General features: G+C 37.7%; 1 protein-coding gene across 1 annotated transcript in view; it reads left to right on the forward strand.

Moving 5' to 3' along the window:
* The first annotated feature begins 533 nt into the window (after positions 1 to 533).
* Positions 534 to 18,671, forward strand: part of SLCO4C1 (solute carrier organic anion transporter family member 4C1) — a 32,426-nt gene continuing 14,288 nt past the window's right edge. The window contains exons 1-7 of the mRNA XM_074932225.1: positions 534 to 769; positions 6,004 to 6,267; positions 13,110 to 13,304; positions 15,979 to 16,075; positions 17,012 to 17,133; positions 18,042 to 18,157; positions 18,440 to 18,584. Coding sequence (XP_074788326.1) covers positions 550 to 769; positions 6,004 to 6,267; positions 13,110 to 13,304; positions 15,979 to 16,075; positions 17,012 to 17,133; positions 18,042 to 18,157; positions 18,440 to 18,584 — 1,159 coding nt within the window. The 5' untranslated portion in view covers positions 534 to 549. The remainder of the gene's footprint in view (positions 770 to 6,003; positions 6,268 to 13,109; positions 13,305 to 15,978; positions 16,076 to 17,011; positions 17,134 to 18,041; positions 18,158 to 18,439; positions 18,585 to 18,671) is intronic.

The following is an 18,671-nucleotide window of genomic DNA, read 5'->3' on the forward strand; positions in this document are numbered from 1 at the left end:
CAGTTGTTAACTGGAAGTTTAAAGCAGAACTTGATCTGGATTTATGAACGTGAAACGAAACACAACGCTGCCCTCACCTCACCCCGGGCTGATCCGCCAGACGTTAAGGTTAATCGCTGCTATTAACGTTACGTTGTTCCCGGTGCGGGGGTCTTTCGCTCAGGGAGACTGCGGCACCGATGTGGACAGTCCCGGCCGGTACACAGACCACGGCCACGGCCTGGCGGGGCTGGAAGCCGTTTCACTGAGAGGCTGAGGGGCCAGTGCGGGGGGGCAGGCAGAGAGGCACCGGCAGCGGCCACTGCAGGCCCCACCCCAGCGCGGGGTCGAAGGCGACACCGCCAAGGCAGGGGTCTCGCCGGGCAGCGGGAACCACGAGACACCGCCCACAGCGGCCCGGGCGGGGCCGGGCTGGGCTGACTTCCTCGGAGGGAGGGGAAAAGTGCCACCACCTGCTCCCGCGGGTCCGGCCCTCCCTTGTGGTATTTAGAGGAGCGTTGCGGCCGGGTATCGTTTGTAGCCGGTGCCGGACAGCGGCCTCTTAGCGCCATGAATGGTGGCGGTATCGAGAACCCAGTGTTCGAGCCACCCAGCCCCGACCTCGGTCGTCAGCGCCAGGCGACCCCTGCCGGGACAGATGCTGGCGTCCCTGCGGCGGTGGCTGAGGAGGGGCCCTGCGGGTGGGGGCGCTGCGCCCCTAAGGCTTTGCAGCTCTGCAACAATCCTGAGGGCTACCTGGCTGCCTACAGCCTCCTGGCTATCTTCCAAGGTAACCCGTCCCTGACATTTTGTCCAGAGCTGCAGGCCTGCTACCCTCGTCTCTGCTTTCCCTGTGGGACCTGGACCCTGCCAACCTTCTGCTGCCCTGGGTGCATTTTACTTTCTGCCCTGAAGCTGTGGGGAAAGGCAGTCGGGAGCCTGGGCTGGGGAAGACAGGGAAAGAGTGGTGGTGGTTTGAATGGGGGGGTATGGGGAAGTAGGGTTCTTCCAGGTACCAGTCTGGTGCTGTTGCTGAAAAGTGACAGTAATGGCTTCACTAGGGGAAGAAAGTACTCAAGTGCCCTGGGTAGGGAAGTTGCTTATACAGTATTACTCTGTACTTCATGCTGTTTCTCCTTTTCTTTTTTCCCACCTATCTTTTTGACTATTGCTGAGTCCGTTGTCCTGTCAGCTCTGTGGGTCACACTCTCATCTGTACTGTGTCCCCATTGCTCACAGGGAAATAGGGCTCTGTATGTGCTTCACAGGTTGAGAAGTGAGTCAGGGAATAAAATGCACAATATAAATCAATAGGCAAAATTGTAGTCCCCTAGCATGTATTTTGTTACCTGCCTGTCAATCAAAAAGGTACCTTGGCATGATTGGATAGGATTTAGGTAATTAAGATGGCTTAAAAAAAGATCTGGTTTTGTTCTGTTGATCCCAGTGCAGCCATCTTTCTAACAACTAGTGGCTTAACTTAGCCTTGGGGGTCCTGACCTTTAGCTTGCTCTTAATTTCTGTTGTTCATCTTCAAATATTCTCGTCCGTATTTTTGGGCTTCTGTAACAAGATATGTTAGGACCTTGGCATGCCTTAGTAATAATGGCTGAGGGGGAGGGGAATACTAAATGCACAAGCCTGAGGTTTGTAAACCTTAGATATATGCCCTTCAAATGGCGCTATTGGATTTATGTCTAGAACCCTTCAACTTTTTTTGGCCTATCTAGAAAACTGTGTTTCATGAAAAACTATGAGGCTTTAAAGCTCATCCATGTTGCTCATGAAAATAATATCTCTGTAGAGTGATAGGGGGAGATGTAGAAGCAAAGGTGCAGTGCTAGAAGAGCAGGCAGCCTATGCCAAAGACATGTGGGATATGGATGCCAGGGTTTCTGCATGGAACTACACTGAGGTAACTGGGATGGTCTGAGCAGAACTGAGCAGGACGTTCTGCTTAAAACCTAGAAGGATCTGACTGCTACTTGTGTTGCCTGGAAAATCTTTAGAAGAACTAGTGTCTCTCAATATGTGTTTCTGTGAACTCTGTTTTCCACCTGTTTAGAATCTGATATTTTCTTAGCATACACATGTTGCATTAGAAAAGAGGTATCTAGAGATTTTTGGGCAGAGCCTGTTGATCCTTGCTTGTATTTGAAAGGCCATGCTACAGCTGATAGGACCAGGAGGTGATTACTGTTGCAGTTGTCTTGCTGTTAGCTCAAACTTATTTTCTCTAATACAATAAAAAGAAAGGGAGAGATGGAAGAACTTCTTACATGGCAGATTTCAGTGGCAGCTGAGTAGTAGAAGACTTTCAGGTGATGCGTGTATGTTTTTGTGGATTAAGAATACAGGTAGACAACCACAAATGCTCCGAATGTGACACTGAAAGATTTCAGATTATATTACACTAGACAAAGGGTCTTGAATATTCCCGGCACTTCTAAATTTGCTGTAGCAATATTTCTTAAAATCCAGTTTGCTGTGCTGATCTGATTGTCTACTCAGCTGAATAATTAACTCAGTATCACTTAATTTTATCTCTTATTAGTAATGTGGATAGATTCCTGGTCATAAAAGGGTTCTTCTATTGTAAGAATCTTTGTCCCCTTATGATGCTATGGGTGTTGGTTATGCCTCTTATCCAGGTCTTGGTTCTGTTATCTAACTGTAGATATATGCCAGACCTCAGAGGTACCTATCTAATCTAGTTCAGATTTAGGGGTTTAATAAAAGGAAACTTGTGATGCTTGTTTTGAAAGCTGATGTGAGCATGGCTGTTATAGACCTTGTGGCATTCTTAATGATGTATTACCTAGATTTTCTGAACAAGTACCTTTCCTTTGGCTAGATCATAAAAAGGAAATCAGGCACTGGAGAATCAGGTTGCAACTCTTTGAGAAGCAGATAAACCAAGAAAAATTTTCAGACAAAAAATTCAGTGTTGCATGTGAAAATATATGGAGAATATTCAGGTCTTGCAACTACAGAGTTTAGATAAAAGCACACAAAACACAACTGGAATTTTGAAGTTATGTGAACTACTATTGTCCTCTCTTTGGGTCTAATTATTTGATTTACCCTCCAAATTACAGAAATCATCAGTGATGAAAATAAAATATATCTGTAAAAGTTATACCTCTAGGAAAGTGTATTTCCTAATATGTTGAAGTATAACAAAGTAATCCTTAACGCATTTTTGATGTGTATAAGTTGTTACACTAGACCTTTTATACAGGAATTGAACACAGCAGGTAGTTATCTGCAGTGACCTGATACATGTGGGTAGATTTTTGTACATGTGTGTCTAACTGAAGGCATGTGTTTATTAGGTTATTGTCTAGCTGTCCTAGAAAAGAGGTTATTATTAGCACCTGATATCCTTTATTTCAGCTTCTCAGAAGATTCTAGGTGAAACTTAACTCTTCATTTCCAGCTGTTTCTGTTTCAAATACATGTTAAACCTGTATTTCCAGAATAAAAAAACACATCTTTGCATATAATGTGGTTACATGACTAATACCTGCTTTTTGTATGGCACCGGGAGTTGCATAAATGTATGATTGTACCTTGTAGTACAATAACCAGATATGCTGCAGTTCGTAGCTGTAGTAGAAAACAAGGTAGAAGTTATTTCACTATTTTGAGTACAAGAAGGACTGTTTATTTCTTCATTCAGTAATTATTCCGTATTTAGTAATAATTTCCTTATTCAGTAATAATTTTATTAAACAAAACAACAGAACCACTGTTTGAGACTGGTGAATATTTTATACCCTGATTGGATTTGTTACTGGAATGACTTTTAAAATATTTTTGTTTTTTTCTTTGTTAATTGAGTGTCTGCAAAATAGTGCTGATAACTTTATTGTGTGTCTGCAAACTGCCATACTTATACAACTGTAAAGCACCTTCTTTTGTTAAATGGATGAAGAAATACTTTTGTTGTTAGAGCAAATGAAGTTGGTTTATGATTAATCTGGATTTTGTGGGTCAGTACACACTGTTCCTAAACTTCTACCAGATGTGGCAGAACAACAAAGTTTTAGATGAGAATAGTTAAAAAAATAATTTCTATACTGCTATTTAAGTGTTGAGATGTCCTTGTAGGATTAGTTTTTCAGATCAAGTTAGTATCAGCCGTGTTTTGTCTTCTCTGAAGACTTCAGTGACTGATCATCAGATGATGGCATTAGAGAAGTTATGCTGCCATTCATTGCATCTATTTTTTTTTTAGAGGTGAAATCTAACTTTCCAATAAAATTAACTGCAAGATTTTAGGTCTTCTAGAATGCAAATTAAAGGGGGCAACTTAAGCTACAGGTAAAAGACAATGTTTTCTAGTTCTGTAATCAACTTGCTATGTAGCACACCTACTTCATGTGAAAATGTAAGGCCTTAGTAAATGTTTGAAGTGCTGGCAAATGGTAAAAACTTGTTTGTTCATTCCTTCATGCTAGTATTGTTCTTTGGTCAATGCTCCTTAAGAAGAAAAGAAGGCAGCTGCCAAATGTAGAAATAATGGCAGTGGAGGAACACCTGAATACTTCTGTTAATCCCTTATGAATTTAAGTGTGGTAAGACTGACAGGTGAAGTTGACATCCTTTATAAAGAGGCTGTAGTAGGATATTAGAAAATTAAGACTGTGCCAAGAGCTGCCTCCTTATAGAAAGCTGAAGTGTTTAGTTATGGTGGGGGTTGCACTGATAAGAAAACAGCTGGTTGGTCACAGATTTGGAGTAATTTTTTTCTAATATGTAGAGCACTTTAGGCAGATCTATTGAAGCTCAGCCTGTGGAGTTGCACTTCTAGATGGTGCAATGCTTACTCAAAACTCACTCAAATCTATTGCTGTCCCCAGTCATCTATCCTTCTGGTCTTGAAATGACAGCAGAGTATTGTGTTTGAATTTTAGAAAGAAGAGTAACTGTAGAGCCTGTGTCATAAGAGCTGCTCATGAGTAATCTGTGAGGTTACAGAAATCATAATCTTATTTGCAACTGTGACTCCAAGTCTACCTAACTTTTTTCCAGTATATATTTTATTACAGGAACAATTTAACTACCATTGTTATCTGACACTGTTACGAAGCACAGCTATTCATCTCACTGATAACAGAATCCTGTTGTGGGACTGTTAAAAGTAAATTTTATAAGTTTAATCATTTTTTCATATATAGACAGGATGTGAGGCAGGATGGGAGTTTGAAGTTAGTAACTAAAAACAACACTTTGTAAAAATGGCCAGTGTGTATAAGCATGCACTGGCAATTGCAGCTTAGTACTACTTTAGGGACATTTTTTCTGAGTTTGCCTGTGCCTAAATAGGGCAACTTGTGCAAGGTCTTTTCTCCAGGTTGTCTGGTACTTTAGCTTCAGAGAACCTCAAGATTCAGAGGGGAAAGAGGGGAAACTTTTTTTTCTCAGTTAACGTAAAGCACCTTCAGTTGCTCTCAAACAGTTGCAAAATATTTTGAAATGGCTTTACACTCTTATATTATAGGAAAGGATGTCTGTTCAAAAGACTTCTTGTATCTTGCCTTTATGGTGGCAGGGAGGAAGGGATATCTGTTTGGCAATCATTTTTTGAAAGCTATGTCCTGAGCTTGCTTCAGTCATAACTTGTATTCTAATGCAAGTCATAACCTTGACTGATTTCCATTTAACTTGTACAGTATTTTATGACACTCTAATGCATTCTGATTTAAATCCATCTGTGCTTCAAACTGAATTTGGAACCTTAATACATGAACAGAGTTTGAGGCATAGTATTTCACTGGCTTAATACTTGAGTGTTGAATCCTTAATGCCCACAGGAAAGACCAAAATTGAATAGGTCTTGTACATTCATCTGGCTTAAATTCGTAATGTATCAATCCATATACCTGGATTTTAAAGCTAATAAATACCTTAAAATGTATGTTTGTAAATATATTCATTTTAACCCTTCCATTACAATGGTTTACCCTTGCAACTTTATCAAAGTATCTTTGACTAATTATATCTTCTTTTTTTTTTTAGGTATTGTGGTAAATGGCCTGATTAATATTAGTATCTCAACAATTGAGAAGCGTTATCTGTTGAACAGTTCCCTCACTGGCTTAATCTCTGCAAGCTATGACATTGCTTTTTGTATATTGTCACTGTTTGTATCTTTCTTTGGAGAAAGAGGGCATAAACCACGATGGCTTGCTTTCTCAGCATTTATGCTAGGATTGGGCTCACTTGTATTTTCCTTACCACACTTCAGTAGTGGAAAATACCACTATGGAGCTAAATTTGAAGGTAAGCTTGTCCTTATGTTCTGAAAATTATTAAAAAAGAAAAATCTCTGTAGCAATTTGGTGCAACTGTTAATTGGTACAACATAGTTAATCTTTCTCAAAGTCCTAAAAATAGGATAGTGTTTCTAAAACTGAAAATGATTATGTGAAGTCTGTAAATTCAAGAGCTTTCTCTCTGCACAGTGAACTTTCTTTTTCAGAAGAGATCTGAGTGTCAATATCAGTTCTTGCTCATAATCAACATTTGAATAAAATGCCTTTTTGACTTGCCTTGATGAATGGAATTAAAATTCACTTTGAGTAAAAAAATGATCTGACATTTCTTTGTGAATAGGAATGCAAGTTAGGTCAGTGATGTAGAATATGTTAAAGAAGAGCTGTTATACTGTTGAAAGGTGACTACATGTTGCAGGTTTTTGGGGTTTTGATCTATCAAAAGCATCTTGAGTAATTCATTAACAAGTTTCACTATTCTTAATTGTTGATTAAAACTTGCGGGTTTCTTTGAAATAAAGAGGGAACAAGCAGTACTGAACTATACTGAAAAAAACAGTACTGAGTTGTGGAAACATGACTCCACAATCTATAAAGTAGGTATGTCTGTTCAGCGCTGAGCTGCACAGGGGATTGCTCCACCACAAATGTGCACACCTCTTGTGGTACCTTGTCTTGGCTTTATGCTACAAAGCATCAAATATTCATAACACACCTATACATATTCATAACCTACCCCCTGCTTCATATTATAATGAGCTTGAAAGTCTTTTTCATATGTTTCACCCTGGTGGTCTCCTAGTTGCATCTGCGCAGTGTGTCCCAGTGGTCATGGGCTGGGGTCGCAGAGAAGAAGTAGCTCTTCTTCCTCACTGTTGAACTTTTTACCTCCATTTCTTGCACAGTCTCTGTAGCCTCCTGGACTCAGGCCAGACCATAGGGTTGGTTTTGACCAGTTTTTAGATCTGTCTTCCTATTCCATCAGGAAGCATTCCCTCACAGCTTCTGTTAATCAAGGCTTCTATATTGTTCTGCTCTCTGGCCCATCAACTGTGATCAATTATCCTATTTAGTCTTAGTTGTCTCTTAACTAACAGGCTTCTAGTCCCTAGCCTGATCTTTAAGTCTTCCATATTTAACCTAAGTTATACCTTCATTTCTTGAGTGCCTAATTCCTACATCCTTTCCTAGCTCCTCATCTCAGTACCAAAATAATGAGAATAGCCAGCTCTCAGATCTTACACATCCTTTCTCCTAGAACAAGACTTTTAAGTGCAGTGTCAATGCCAACTATTTGATCTCAATGACACACCTGTAACTAATGAAGATATCAAGATATGTTCAAGGCAGGATGACATAATCTTTTAGGATTGACTTAATTGTTACTGCTGTGTTTAATGAGATTTATGTCTTCAATGACTGAGCATGTTAGAGTGCTCACTAAAAATAATAGTAGCTATTAATCTGATGGAAGGTTCTAAGTCTTCTGGTTGTTGATTCTCAAATTAATTTTAAGTGTTAATCATGTCGCACACTTCCATGAGCTGTCCAGATATTGACCATTACTTAAATAACTTTGATAAGCAATTGTTCCCCATCTAATAAATGAGGATCTGAGGCAGAAGTTAGTTAAATTGAACAAGGCCAAAAGAAAAAACTCTTCAGTGTTTGGGGGTTATAAGCAGATGGCTACTTGTTACCCCTTAGTAGAGGGGCAAAGGCTTATTGGCCCCATTACAGTTCCATTTCAATACAATTTCACTTTCAGTATTACCCTCCCTACTTCACTAGTATGGAAGGGAAGCTGAATTTAATACCAAAGTCCAGTTGCAACCTGATTCTAGTTTTTTAATTGAAACAAGATACTGACGGGGTGGGAGTGTGAAGGGAGGTGGCCAACTATTGGAATTGATCTCTTCCCCTCCTACCAATTTTGGTTGAAATCTCAAAGCATCTGTTACCGTTTCATCAAACGTCTGCCCCTTCATCTGCCACTAAAGATGTTGTAGGTGTTGATACCTTATTAGGGATCATGTTTTACATGGATTTTTGAAATTTAAAAGTTGTAAGGACAATTTTAAATGGAACATGTACTTTATTCCCCCTGGCACTGTAAAATGACTGTGTTCATGCTGTTTTGACTGCTGTAATGCAGGTACCTATGCTATGACTGTGTTGAGCAGATTTAAGGACTTAAGCTGATTTAAACAAAACACTATCAAAGATAAATGACTACAGAGAGCAGGGAATATCTCCATGACAGACTAGTTGTAAATCTGCAGTTGCTTTGCAACAGCATCCTTTGACGGTTAAGTAAACCACAGTACTTATGATGTTGATGAAGCATCTTAACTACATTTAGTTGCAGAATTTTATAGCACCACACCCCAGAAACCTTCCTTGTTGCTTATTTGTTTGAGTAGTTTCTGGAGATTGTAACATATTTGGAGTACTGGAAGTAAAATCTTTTATTTGATGTTTTGTATTAACATCTACCACCTAATTTATTTTTTAACAGTTCCTAGTTGGTTACTTGATTATTTCCATCACACATAAGTACAGTGAGTTTTACCTGCAGGACAACTTCAAATTATAGTTCAGTGCAATATTTAATATGGCTGCCAGGTTAATTAATAGATCTAGTCTGGAATACAAAATACATTTAGCCTCCAGTATAAATCTTACAGACTTTCTGGAACTTACTCTTGTACGTATCCTACTCTACAAACCTATTCAGTTGGAAATACTTAGCATAGTAATACTCTTCAGAAATAGTTCAATCCATTTCATATTGAAAGAGTAGATAACCAATGGTCTACCTATTTGCAAAAACTTTTAGGCACAGCAAACGTGTCTTGTCTAATCTCCATAAAGACTTCAGACTCAGATATGTAACCTGGAGGTAATTAGCTATTTGTTCCGGTAACTTTTTAAGGGTCTGGTAATCTTTTTTGGTAATTTTGTAAGAGTCGTCAGTCTCTCAGCTGGCTCTGATATTTGTAGTCAGAAGCTCCATCTAGTGGTTTGTAATGAATCGATTCTCTGATTACCTGTAGACAGTACAGAGGACTGTAAAATATGCAGATGCTATAAGCAATGTAGTTTTACACTTCTGTTTCAGATCTTATTGAAACATGAATTTGTAAAAGATGTCTGTCACAGCAAGTGTGAAATGTAGATCCTCACTTGACAAGAGGAAGATTATTGTGAAGATAGTTGAGCACTGGGAGAGATTACCCAGAAAGACTGTGCAGTTTATACCTCTGAGGGGTTTCAAGATTCTGCTGAGTAAAGTCCTGAGCATCATGGTCTGAATTTTGGCACTCAGTTTTGACACTGTTTGGATTAGGAGATTGGACTACATGACTCCCTGATGGCCTCTACCAACCTGGATTACTCCATGAGTCTCTTCAGTAACTGGATGCGACTGTCTTTGGAAAAAAGAAATATCTTTGTTAATAAGTCTTATCATTTGAGTTGAAATGTGTGTGTTGTGTGATTTGAGAAGAGAGAAAATTACTTGAGCACCTTTCTTCAGTTCTCTGTTCTACTGGAAACTCATATGGTGGATAAGTCATTTAGGGTCTGAGAGTTAGTGAGTCTTTTCAGAAGGGCATTAAATGATCTTCCTTCACAGAACATGCCAAGGACAATTCAAGAGAGAACAAGACTGGCATCTGGGTACTAATGGTGACGGAATATGTGTGATGCCAGCCTCTAATCTGACTGTTTTGTCTTGCACCATCAGTATTTCTGTGGTTTATCTGTTAGTTTTGCTCTCTGAAGAGACTATCTGATTAGTCGGTAGTGCTGCTGTTCTCTACACTGCTTAGTCTGTTTATCTACACCTCTTACATATTCTGTAATATGGTAAATCTGCCTTTAGAATCTAAGAATTTAGTCTTCATTGAGCATGTTAACTGAAGCTTTGGGTGACTTTCCAATACAGTACTTAAAGGGAGACAGATTTATAAGTTTAAAAAGAAATAGAAACCAAGCCATTCTTTATTTTTCATGCCTCACAACTCTCTTTAAACTATTTTCTGCCCCACAAAGGACAAAAAAAGCCCCACACCTACTGGCTGTAGTTTAAGATGTGAGTAGAACTAGTTTTGGCCTGTCTTACTTCTAATTATTGTAATTGCTAAAGTATCTCACACTTGGTTCTTCCTTCTTGGCTAGTACGTTGCATTAGATATTTGGGGATATTTTGTCCTTTCCATAACTTGGGTTCAGATAGATATATTAGATTAAAGCATGCAAAAAAACTTACACTGACTCATTGTGTTGGATGGTGTTTAATGGAGTCTGCTCTTCAAAATGCAGGTATAATCCCCTGATTTATAGAAGGGAAAACAAGTTTAAAGAGAAAAGGTAGCTAAAAATGGTCAGCCAGTGATCTTAAACTTCTCACAGAGCTTGGCTTACCTCAGGTTAGACTTTCTTGATCATGTAAAAGCTGGTCTCTTTCCCCTCTACCATTCTTATGACAGCAGCAAACAGGTTTGTGAATCTAATCTGGGTTAGATTTAACCTGTGTCACTTTACCAATATGTTTAAACCTTGGAGTGGTAAAAGATGGGAGTGACAGGAATGGCTGAGATAGAGTAAACTGGTGTTATTCTGGTTTAAACTAATCTCATAGTTTTGTGGTAAAATCATCTTTGCTTTTAAAATGTTTATTGGTAACATGGAATACGGTCTATGACTTCACTCCGCAAATTCACATGTACTTGCTGACTTTAAAGAAAAAAAGAAAAGGTCCAATGGGTGATGCAAAGAAAACCATTATAACTGTATTAAAGTGTATATTGATGGTTCTCTTAATTTTGTAGTTAGACATGATTATGTGGTTCTGAAAACAAACTAGTGTGATAAACTTTCATCTCAATGTCAGGATAAATTTCCTAGGGCATATTAATTGACGAGCTAGAAAACTGAAGAAAAGCTAAAATCAATCAGTTACACAATGACACAGGCTTTTAGATTGACTGAGACATTGGGTATGGGGATTCATGAAGAACAACAGTCTGTCAGAGTTTGACTGCCATTACCCTATGTAATCTGATTATTTCATGAAGCTATTTCTAGATCTCAAATTAGGATACACTCTTGTCATTCAACATTGTTCATGGAATTTTCTTGTTCTTCATTACTTGTTCGTTGATATGTATATTTTAACAGGATACTGTTATTTGTGTACTACAGTAGAATAGCTAAATGCTGTTTTAGACTTGTCTAACGGGTATTAGAGGCTAACTTAAAACTGCAGATATACTCACATATACGGCACATATATAGAATATATGTATATTAACAAAATACTGTAGGACATGGTGTCCTTTTATAGTCAGTTTTAGATGCTGTGCATGCAAATAGTACAAAGTTAACCTGATTTTTTTTTTCAGAAAAGAGGATATTGCTAAAGAAAGCAGCTTGACAATAAATGGAAAATATACTCTAAAACTATGTAATTTTCAGAGTGATTCTTAACAAAATGTTCCCCATGTGGCTGCAGTATAACATTAAAATGAGGATTGTTCCTTAGTGAAAAGGAAGGAAAATTTTAATGATGAGTCCTCTTGAAATGAGGTTTTCTCATCACTCTACAGTGACCAATATCTGTGCAATCACCTGTTGTGTGCTATATGATTCCACCACCACTGTGGTACTGTTCCTTCTGGAGGAAGGCATGTTAAAGCCCATGGATGCATTTATAACATCAGTGTAGACAGTTCTCTTTAAATATCTGCTGTGTGGCAGGCACTTCCTTGTGTTTTATGTCCTGTAAACCCAAAGCATGGACAAGCTTGTCCTTTGTTTCCTTAAGTAAAAAGGGGTCTCAAATGTAAAAGGACCTGAGAAAAATTATGTAATAATTTTGTAGCAAAGTACTGAGAATTAATCAGCCTACTCATCTGATCTGTTTTCATGTATTTACCCAGTATGGTTTATTTCCATCAAACTGATGGGTTTATTCTCTTCCTTAGAGTTCTGTGCTCTTCTGTGGAAAAACCTGGGAAGAACCATGCTCCTCTTTTTGATCTTATTGCTTGGGACTGTCTGCTACTAAAAGCAAAATGATAGCAAGAGGAAGGAGAAGAAAAAACATACTCCCTGGCTTCACTTCCTCTTTTCCCTCCTCACAGTACCAAACATTAAGCTGTTCTGCCTCTGCTTCCCTCTGTGTGTGTGTGTGCGTGTGCATGGACAAGTACTGAGACTTTACATTAACTTCTCATTCTGGAGATATAGCAGTGTGTGCCTATGAGAGATAGTGATGTGGATTTTTTGAGATTTTTTTTTTCTTTTATGGAAACACTTCTCCAAACAGTGTATGAGAAGGGAGGATTGGCTTTGTTTGTGACAGGTGACTGCATTTTCCTCTCCAGCAGTTCAGCTTCCCTTGGGTTGTTTAGGCTCCTCTGTCACTTAAGAGTGGAAGTTGTTCTTAATGCTCCTCAGAATCATAAGGTACAAGAACAAAATGAAGTGTCTATTATCTAGGAGTATTTGTTAACCTGTTGAATGACCATTTGACAGTTGGGTTTTTTGCCTACATCTGGTCAATAATGCTTTCAAAAAGCCAAAATGTTTAATAAGGCTCTTTCATCCATCTTTCGTTCCTGTCAAGGAAACAAAAACCAAGCCATTTGTTTTGGGGGATGTGATATCATAGAAGGTAAGGGCCTTGTCATATAGGAATATATTAATAGGTCTGAAAATTAAAATGGGAACCTGGCACTAAGAGTACTTACGTAGTTTAGCTTTCAGTGCAGGTTTTTCTTCAGCTGAGCTGTGATGAGCTCGGTAACAGAACTGTAAAGTCTTGCTGTCTCTGTCTTTCAGACACATGTCAAATTCCAGGAACAAGCTCTGCTAACTTCACTTGCAGTGCCAGCACAAAGTCTTCACTTCCTGACTATCTGTATGTCTTTATCCTGGGACAGCTGCTGCTGGGAGTTGGAGGAACTCCACTGTATACTTTGGGGACAGCTTTTATTGATGATAGCGTCCCAAAACACAAGTCTTCCCTTTATATAGGTAACTTTAAAAATTGTTTATAACACATTGGGTATATTAGACTGCAATGTCTTCCAAATGCTTTTATGAGTTCCTTTAATTAAATCAATCTTGTAATTGTTTACTTACATGCATAAAGTGTTTCTATATCAGTTACTAGTGCAAGTTAGGTATTAGTCTGGTATAAATTATCAAGTCTTTTAAATAGTTATTTTGCAGAACATGGTAGAGCTACATTGTGCACCTCTCCTGCTGGTTTTTCATTTCAGTCAATGAAGGTTATTAAGTGGTTAATGTAGCCTGCTTGCTAACAACAGAATAAGTTGTAGCAAAAATTTGCTTTTTAGTGTCACAGGTGTTAAAAACTACTGTATATCCAGTCAGTAGACAGACCTTACTGTATCCTGTAACAGTTTTATTTGTTTACCTTCTATTCGTAGGCTTTCCCCTCAGTGCAGGGACACTCCTGTGCATCATGTGATCAATGCAGTTCTCTAGCCACATACAAATTTGGCACTTGAGGAGGAAATATTGGAAGTATCTTTCCTTAATTGAAAGTAAAGGGAAACATGAAGAATGTGTTTGTCTTACTGTAGGGCTGTTTGCGAGCTAAGGAATACTAATTCTTAGCAGTGGGTTTTAATCTTTCCAGTCAGCATTCTCTGGGTTGTGTGCATTTTAACTGAGAAGTTCATTGTAGTCTAAGTGTAGCATGAAGATACTTGCTATTTTCCCTCTTTTAGGTGTAAAATGATAAAAGTATGTTAGCTATACTGGTAATTTGCAGGATGAATTCAAAGCATCTTAGATTCCTAGGCTTTTTCCTGACTAAATCAATGTTTTAGGTGGAAAAATCAAAATCATAATCTATTTGCATACAAATCTTGCTTAATTGTTCCAGGCAAGCCATTTTATTTGATGCCAACAAATAGAATAGTAGAATATGTTGAATCTTGAATAACAAAGCTTTTATGTTTGCTGTTTCTTTATATTGAGAGCAGATTATTTTTACAGTTTTTCTGAGGCCAGTGAAATAGAGCAGAATTAGAGCTGTCTGCATGAATAGAGGTTCAAGAAGTGGCCCGAAAACTTAGGATATTGGTGTCAGTGTTCATACTTAAAACATAAGACTGATACAATACATTAATGTTTATGCAATCTTCATACAGCTGCTGAATTCAGAAGAACAGTGTATTCTGCCTAGTATAACAATAGTAGAATGCAAGTTAGTGGAAAGGTAGCTACATTAAGCCTTTTTTTTTTTTTCTTGCCTTTATGCAATGTATCGAGGATTTAAAATATAATGTGTTGCTTTGTCTAATGCATGAAGGCTTATGCAAGGCAGCAGAAAAATCCCCTAACACTTTCTGCTAGTGTCTGTAAATAGCTGCTGCATCTTAGACTATAAGCTTGCAACTCATAAATTGGTAGTTTCTCCTTTGAAATTGAGTGCCTTTCTGTTCTCTTGCTGAACTTAGGCATCTACATCTGAAGCCAATCAAAAGTTAAGCAATTCCAAATGGTAATTTAAACTGGATGCTCTATGGGAGGAACCTTCTAAGCTGGGTTTGAAGTTCTGTATGATGATTGGAAACTTAACTCAAAGTTCATATGAGCTATTACTTCCAAAATACAGGAAAATCTGGAATATGTCAACTCAATATTTATTTTGATTTAGTGATACTTGAGTGTCCCCTTCTTTGTCTTTTCCCCCTCTTGCACCCCTTCCCCCTACCCCTGTCAGTCCTTCTTGCTGTCTAAAGAGAGTGAAATAATACTAAATACTCAGGATCCAGACTCTCTGGAAACAAATGAGAAATCCAGATTCTTCAACCTGGGGAAAAGCATAGAATATCAGCAGTAAGGATGCATGTCTTACCAATTATTTAGACAAATTTAGTTACTGTTAGTTGCAAACCTTTATCTGCAGAGACAGAGACAGTGCTTCTGCCAGCAGTTTTACAGTGCCATAGAAATCTGGCTGGTAGGCCAGAGAAACTATCATGATGTCAAGAAAACTGTGTCCTAAGGCCAAAAAAAAAAAAAAAAAGATAGACCTAAGAGTGCTCTTTAGTAGGATATGGTTACATGTGCAACTTTGTTTTATTTGGTTTTGTGTTTTTAGAACTGTCAGGAGTGGTTAAGAGCCTTGGCTTTCTATTTTAAGGCTCATGTCAATAAATTGAAGTGCATATGATTGAGTTCTCAGTGAACTCAAGTGGCAGGTATTATTCCAGTCAAAAGTTTTAATGGAACCCTGGCTTCTGGTCTTGGGAGATCTAAAAACCAACCTAAGACACAAAATACAAAAAAAAAAAAAAAAAAAAGTAGGTTCTTAAACATTGTGGGCATGTACTATTAATGACTGATGCTCATAACAACCTCACAAATTTTTTTTCACAAGCTAGCTTGTGATTGTAGGTACTAGATGTGCAAAAGGCAATCTAATAATGCATAAAGATGGTGTCAGTGAAGTATCTTGTTGAACCTCAGAGTTGCAGCTTTTAATGAGACCTGCAAATTTTCTTGTTGAGGGACAAGTACAAATTTTGTCTTCTACTTGCTATAGTTGAAGTAATGGCAGTAAAAGAGCAGGTTGTATTACAGAAACCATTTGGTCTGAAGATGATTTAAGAATTTTTTTAAAAGAAATCTTAAAAAATGTATGGTGAACTTAATGTATTTTCTCTTCTAGGAATTGGCTATGCCATGTCACTGCTGGGTCCTGCTATTGGCTATGTCTTAGGAGGGCAGCTACTTAATATTTATATTGATATCCAGATCCCAGAAAGGCAAGATACAACTTAGTCTTTTGCTTTCTATTTTCTTTTCCTAATAATTCTCATTAAAATCTTCAGCATTTCTCCATGTGAGAAGGCAAAAGAGATTTTACTGGAAAATATTGCATTTTCAAGAGCTTCTTTAACTTGGTAACAAGCTGCATTCACAAGGGCTTCTGGCAAAGGAGTTACTTTCCACATTCAGTAGTCACTCCATTGTGTCTGGAAGTTTTTTTTGTAGGGCAAATACTTAGTTCTAGCTTTCTGAGATATTATTTTACAGCTGATTAACAAAAAATACTTTGTCTTTTGATTAGTTGCTTATTTAAGGTTGGCTTGCAACTATTGATTTCTTGTGTAAAAAATTTCACTGAGGTGGGATATAAGGGGTAGGATACTGCTACTTATGTCCTGGGTAAGAGCTTGCTAGAAAATCTGCCAGTTGAGTAATAGTCTACTATTCAAAAATAATGTTATAAATTGTACTACTGTCCAAACCAACAACTTAATTTTCACTTTTATTTCCTGTGTTTTAGGGACTTCGGATCAATACAATGGCATTCTGAACTTCTGTATTTGCTTTCATATAACTCATTTTATGAAGATTCTTTTTAAAGCTTTTTCAGTATCTTAATAATGCTACAGGATCTTGAAACTGGGGCCAAGCAGTGACTTTTAAATCAGAATGAATTTGACTAAGGAGTTGAAAGCTATATTTGGTGGAATGCAGTATTATTATAACAGAAATGATGAATGTGCTTTAAACAAGGAAACGAATTTAATAAACGTAGAAAGCAAGAAAATTATAATACTGATTTAACAGAAAGCCTTTGAATATTATTTTTTAAAAAATCCACTTTGTGGATTTTTTATGTCCACTGACATCTGAAACTGTTGAATTTGAATTCATGAATAGTAAACCTGCTTCTTCCAAATTATTTTTTCCAGTACAAAGATGGATCAAGATGACCCACGTTGGCTTGGAGCATGGTGGATAGCTTTTCTTGCATGCTTTTTTGCAATTTGGCTTCTTATAATACCTTTTTCATGCTTTCCAAAACACCTACCAGGTAAATATTTAACAATAATAGGCTACTTTGGAAGCGAGATTAGTTTATACCTGCAGATTATAGACTGCTGGACTGAGTGATTGATTCCTCTTTGATTCTGTTAAAGTTAACTGTCTTTGATTCTGATGAGTTAACTGTCTTTGGCTAAAACCTGTTAAATACTTTGTTTCCAGTATGAAGCCTTTAAGATGATGCAAATGAGCTAAAGGGAGGATCTTATGTACCTAATGATGTATGGTAGGACTGGAAACAAGTAGAGCATGGATACTGATGGTCATAGTGTTGGAAGATGCTTGCAGCTAAGCACCCAGGACTGTATTTAAAGCTACTGAGTTACCTACTAAGAATAATAAGGAAATTCCATTGATTTAAATCATCATTGTTGTCTTTGACTCTATTATTGGTTTAGGTGGAATGATAAAGCATGAATCAAAGTATCCCAGAACAGTCTTCTAAAAAGAATGATTTTAATATAATTTCTGTTCAGATGGATATTATGTAGGAATTTCTTGAAAGAGCGTCTAAAGGAATATACTATGCTTATCTGGAAAGAGAAATTATGGAGGAAAAGCAACAATGAAGTAGGGAACTGGAGAGAATGATTTAAAAAAACCTAAACAAACCTGAATGGGCTTCAGGATCATCTGAAATTTTTAGGATATTCCTGATAATATCTTCTTATAGCCAAGGCCTTCCTAAATGGAAGCATGATACTTTTAGCCAAATTCTTCTTTCCACAGCAATACATTATCGATCATTTCATGGATCTGTATCAATAAAATATTCAAGACTTACAGTGTCTGAGCTAGTCTTCCCCAGGAAAGCAAACACTTATTTTTATGCTTCTTTTGACTTCAAGAGCACAGGTATTCAATGTTTCCATTGTCAATAAATATGCCCATTTATAGGAACAGCAAAAATACAGGCTGAAAAAATCTCTGAAACTCATAATGATGGAAGTGAGGCATTTGTTGAGACCAAGAATATTGGAAAAAGTTTTAAAGACTTTCCCATGGCTCTCCTGGTAAGGAAATCTTGAATTTACTACAACTCAGATATTCTGAGAAATTATTTTTCAGGTCTTATAAGATAATTGCTTCTTTATTGTGTTGTGATAGGGAAGTCTCCAGTGCTGCTTATAATGTAATGCATATTCATTTTGTTGATGCTTAAGATTGTTAAAGCAAGAAAAGAATATTACTGAAGTTCCATACAAGAGTGTCTGCTTTGAAATACAGTGACTTCTAGTTTACATGGTACTACAATGAAACAAGTTCCTCAGTGTTATGCTAATTTCCCCCTGTAGATACTGTTGAAGAATCCAGTGCTTATGAGTCTAATAATAGCCAGTTCTTCCGAAGCTTTGGTTGCCACTGGCTTTGCCACATTTCTACCAAAGTTTATAGAAAATCAGTTTGGAAAGACATCAAGTTTTTCAGCAACTCTTGCAGGTAATGTGGCTATTCATTTTAAAACCTTGAATATATTGTGCTGAACACCTCATTAACATTATAGGTGGGATCTTATATAGGCATCTT

The sequence above is a fragment of the Athene noctua genome, chromosome Z, assembly GCF_965140245.1.
Source record: "Athene noctua chromosome Z, bAthNoc1.hap1.1, whole genome shotgun sequence".
NCBI classification, from domain to species: Eukaryota; Metazoa; Chordata; class Aves; order Strigiformes; family Strigidae; genus Athene; species Athene noctua.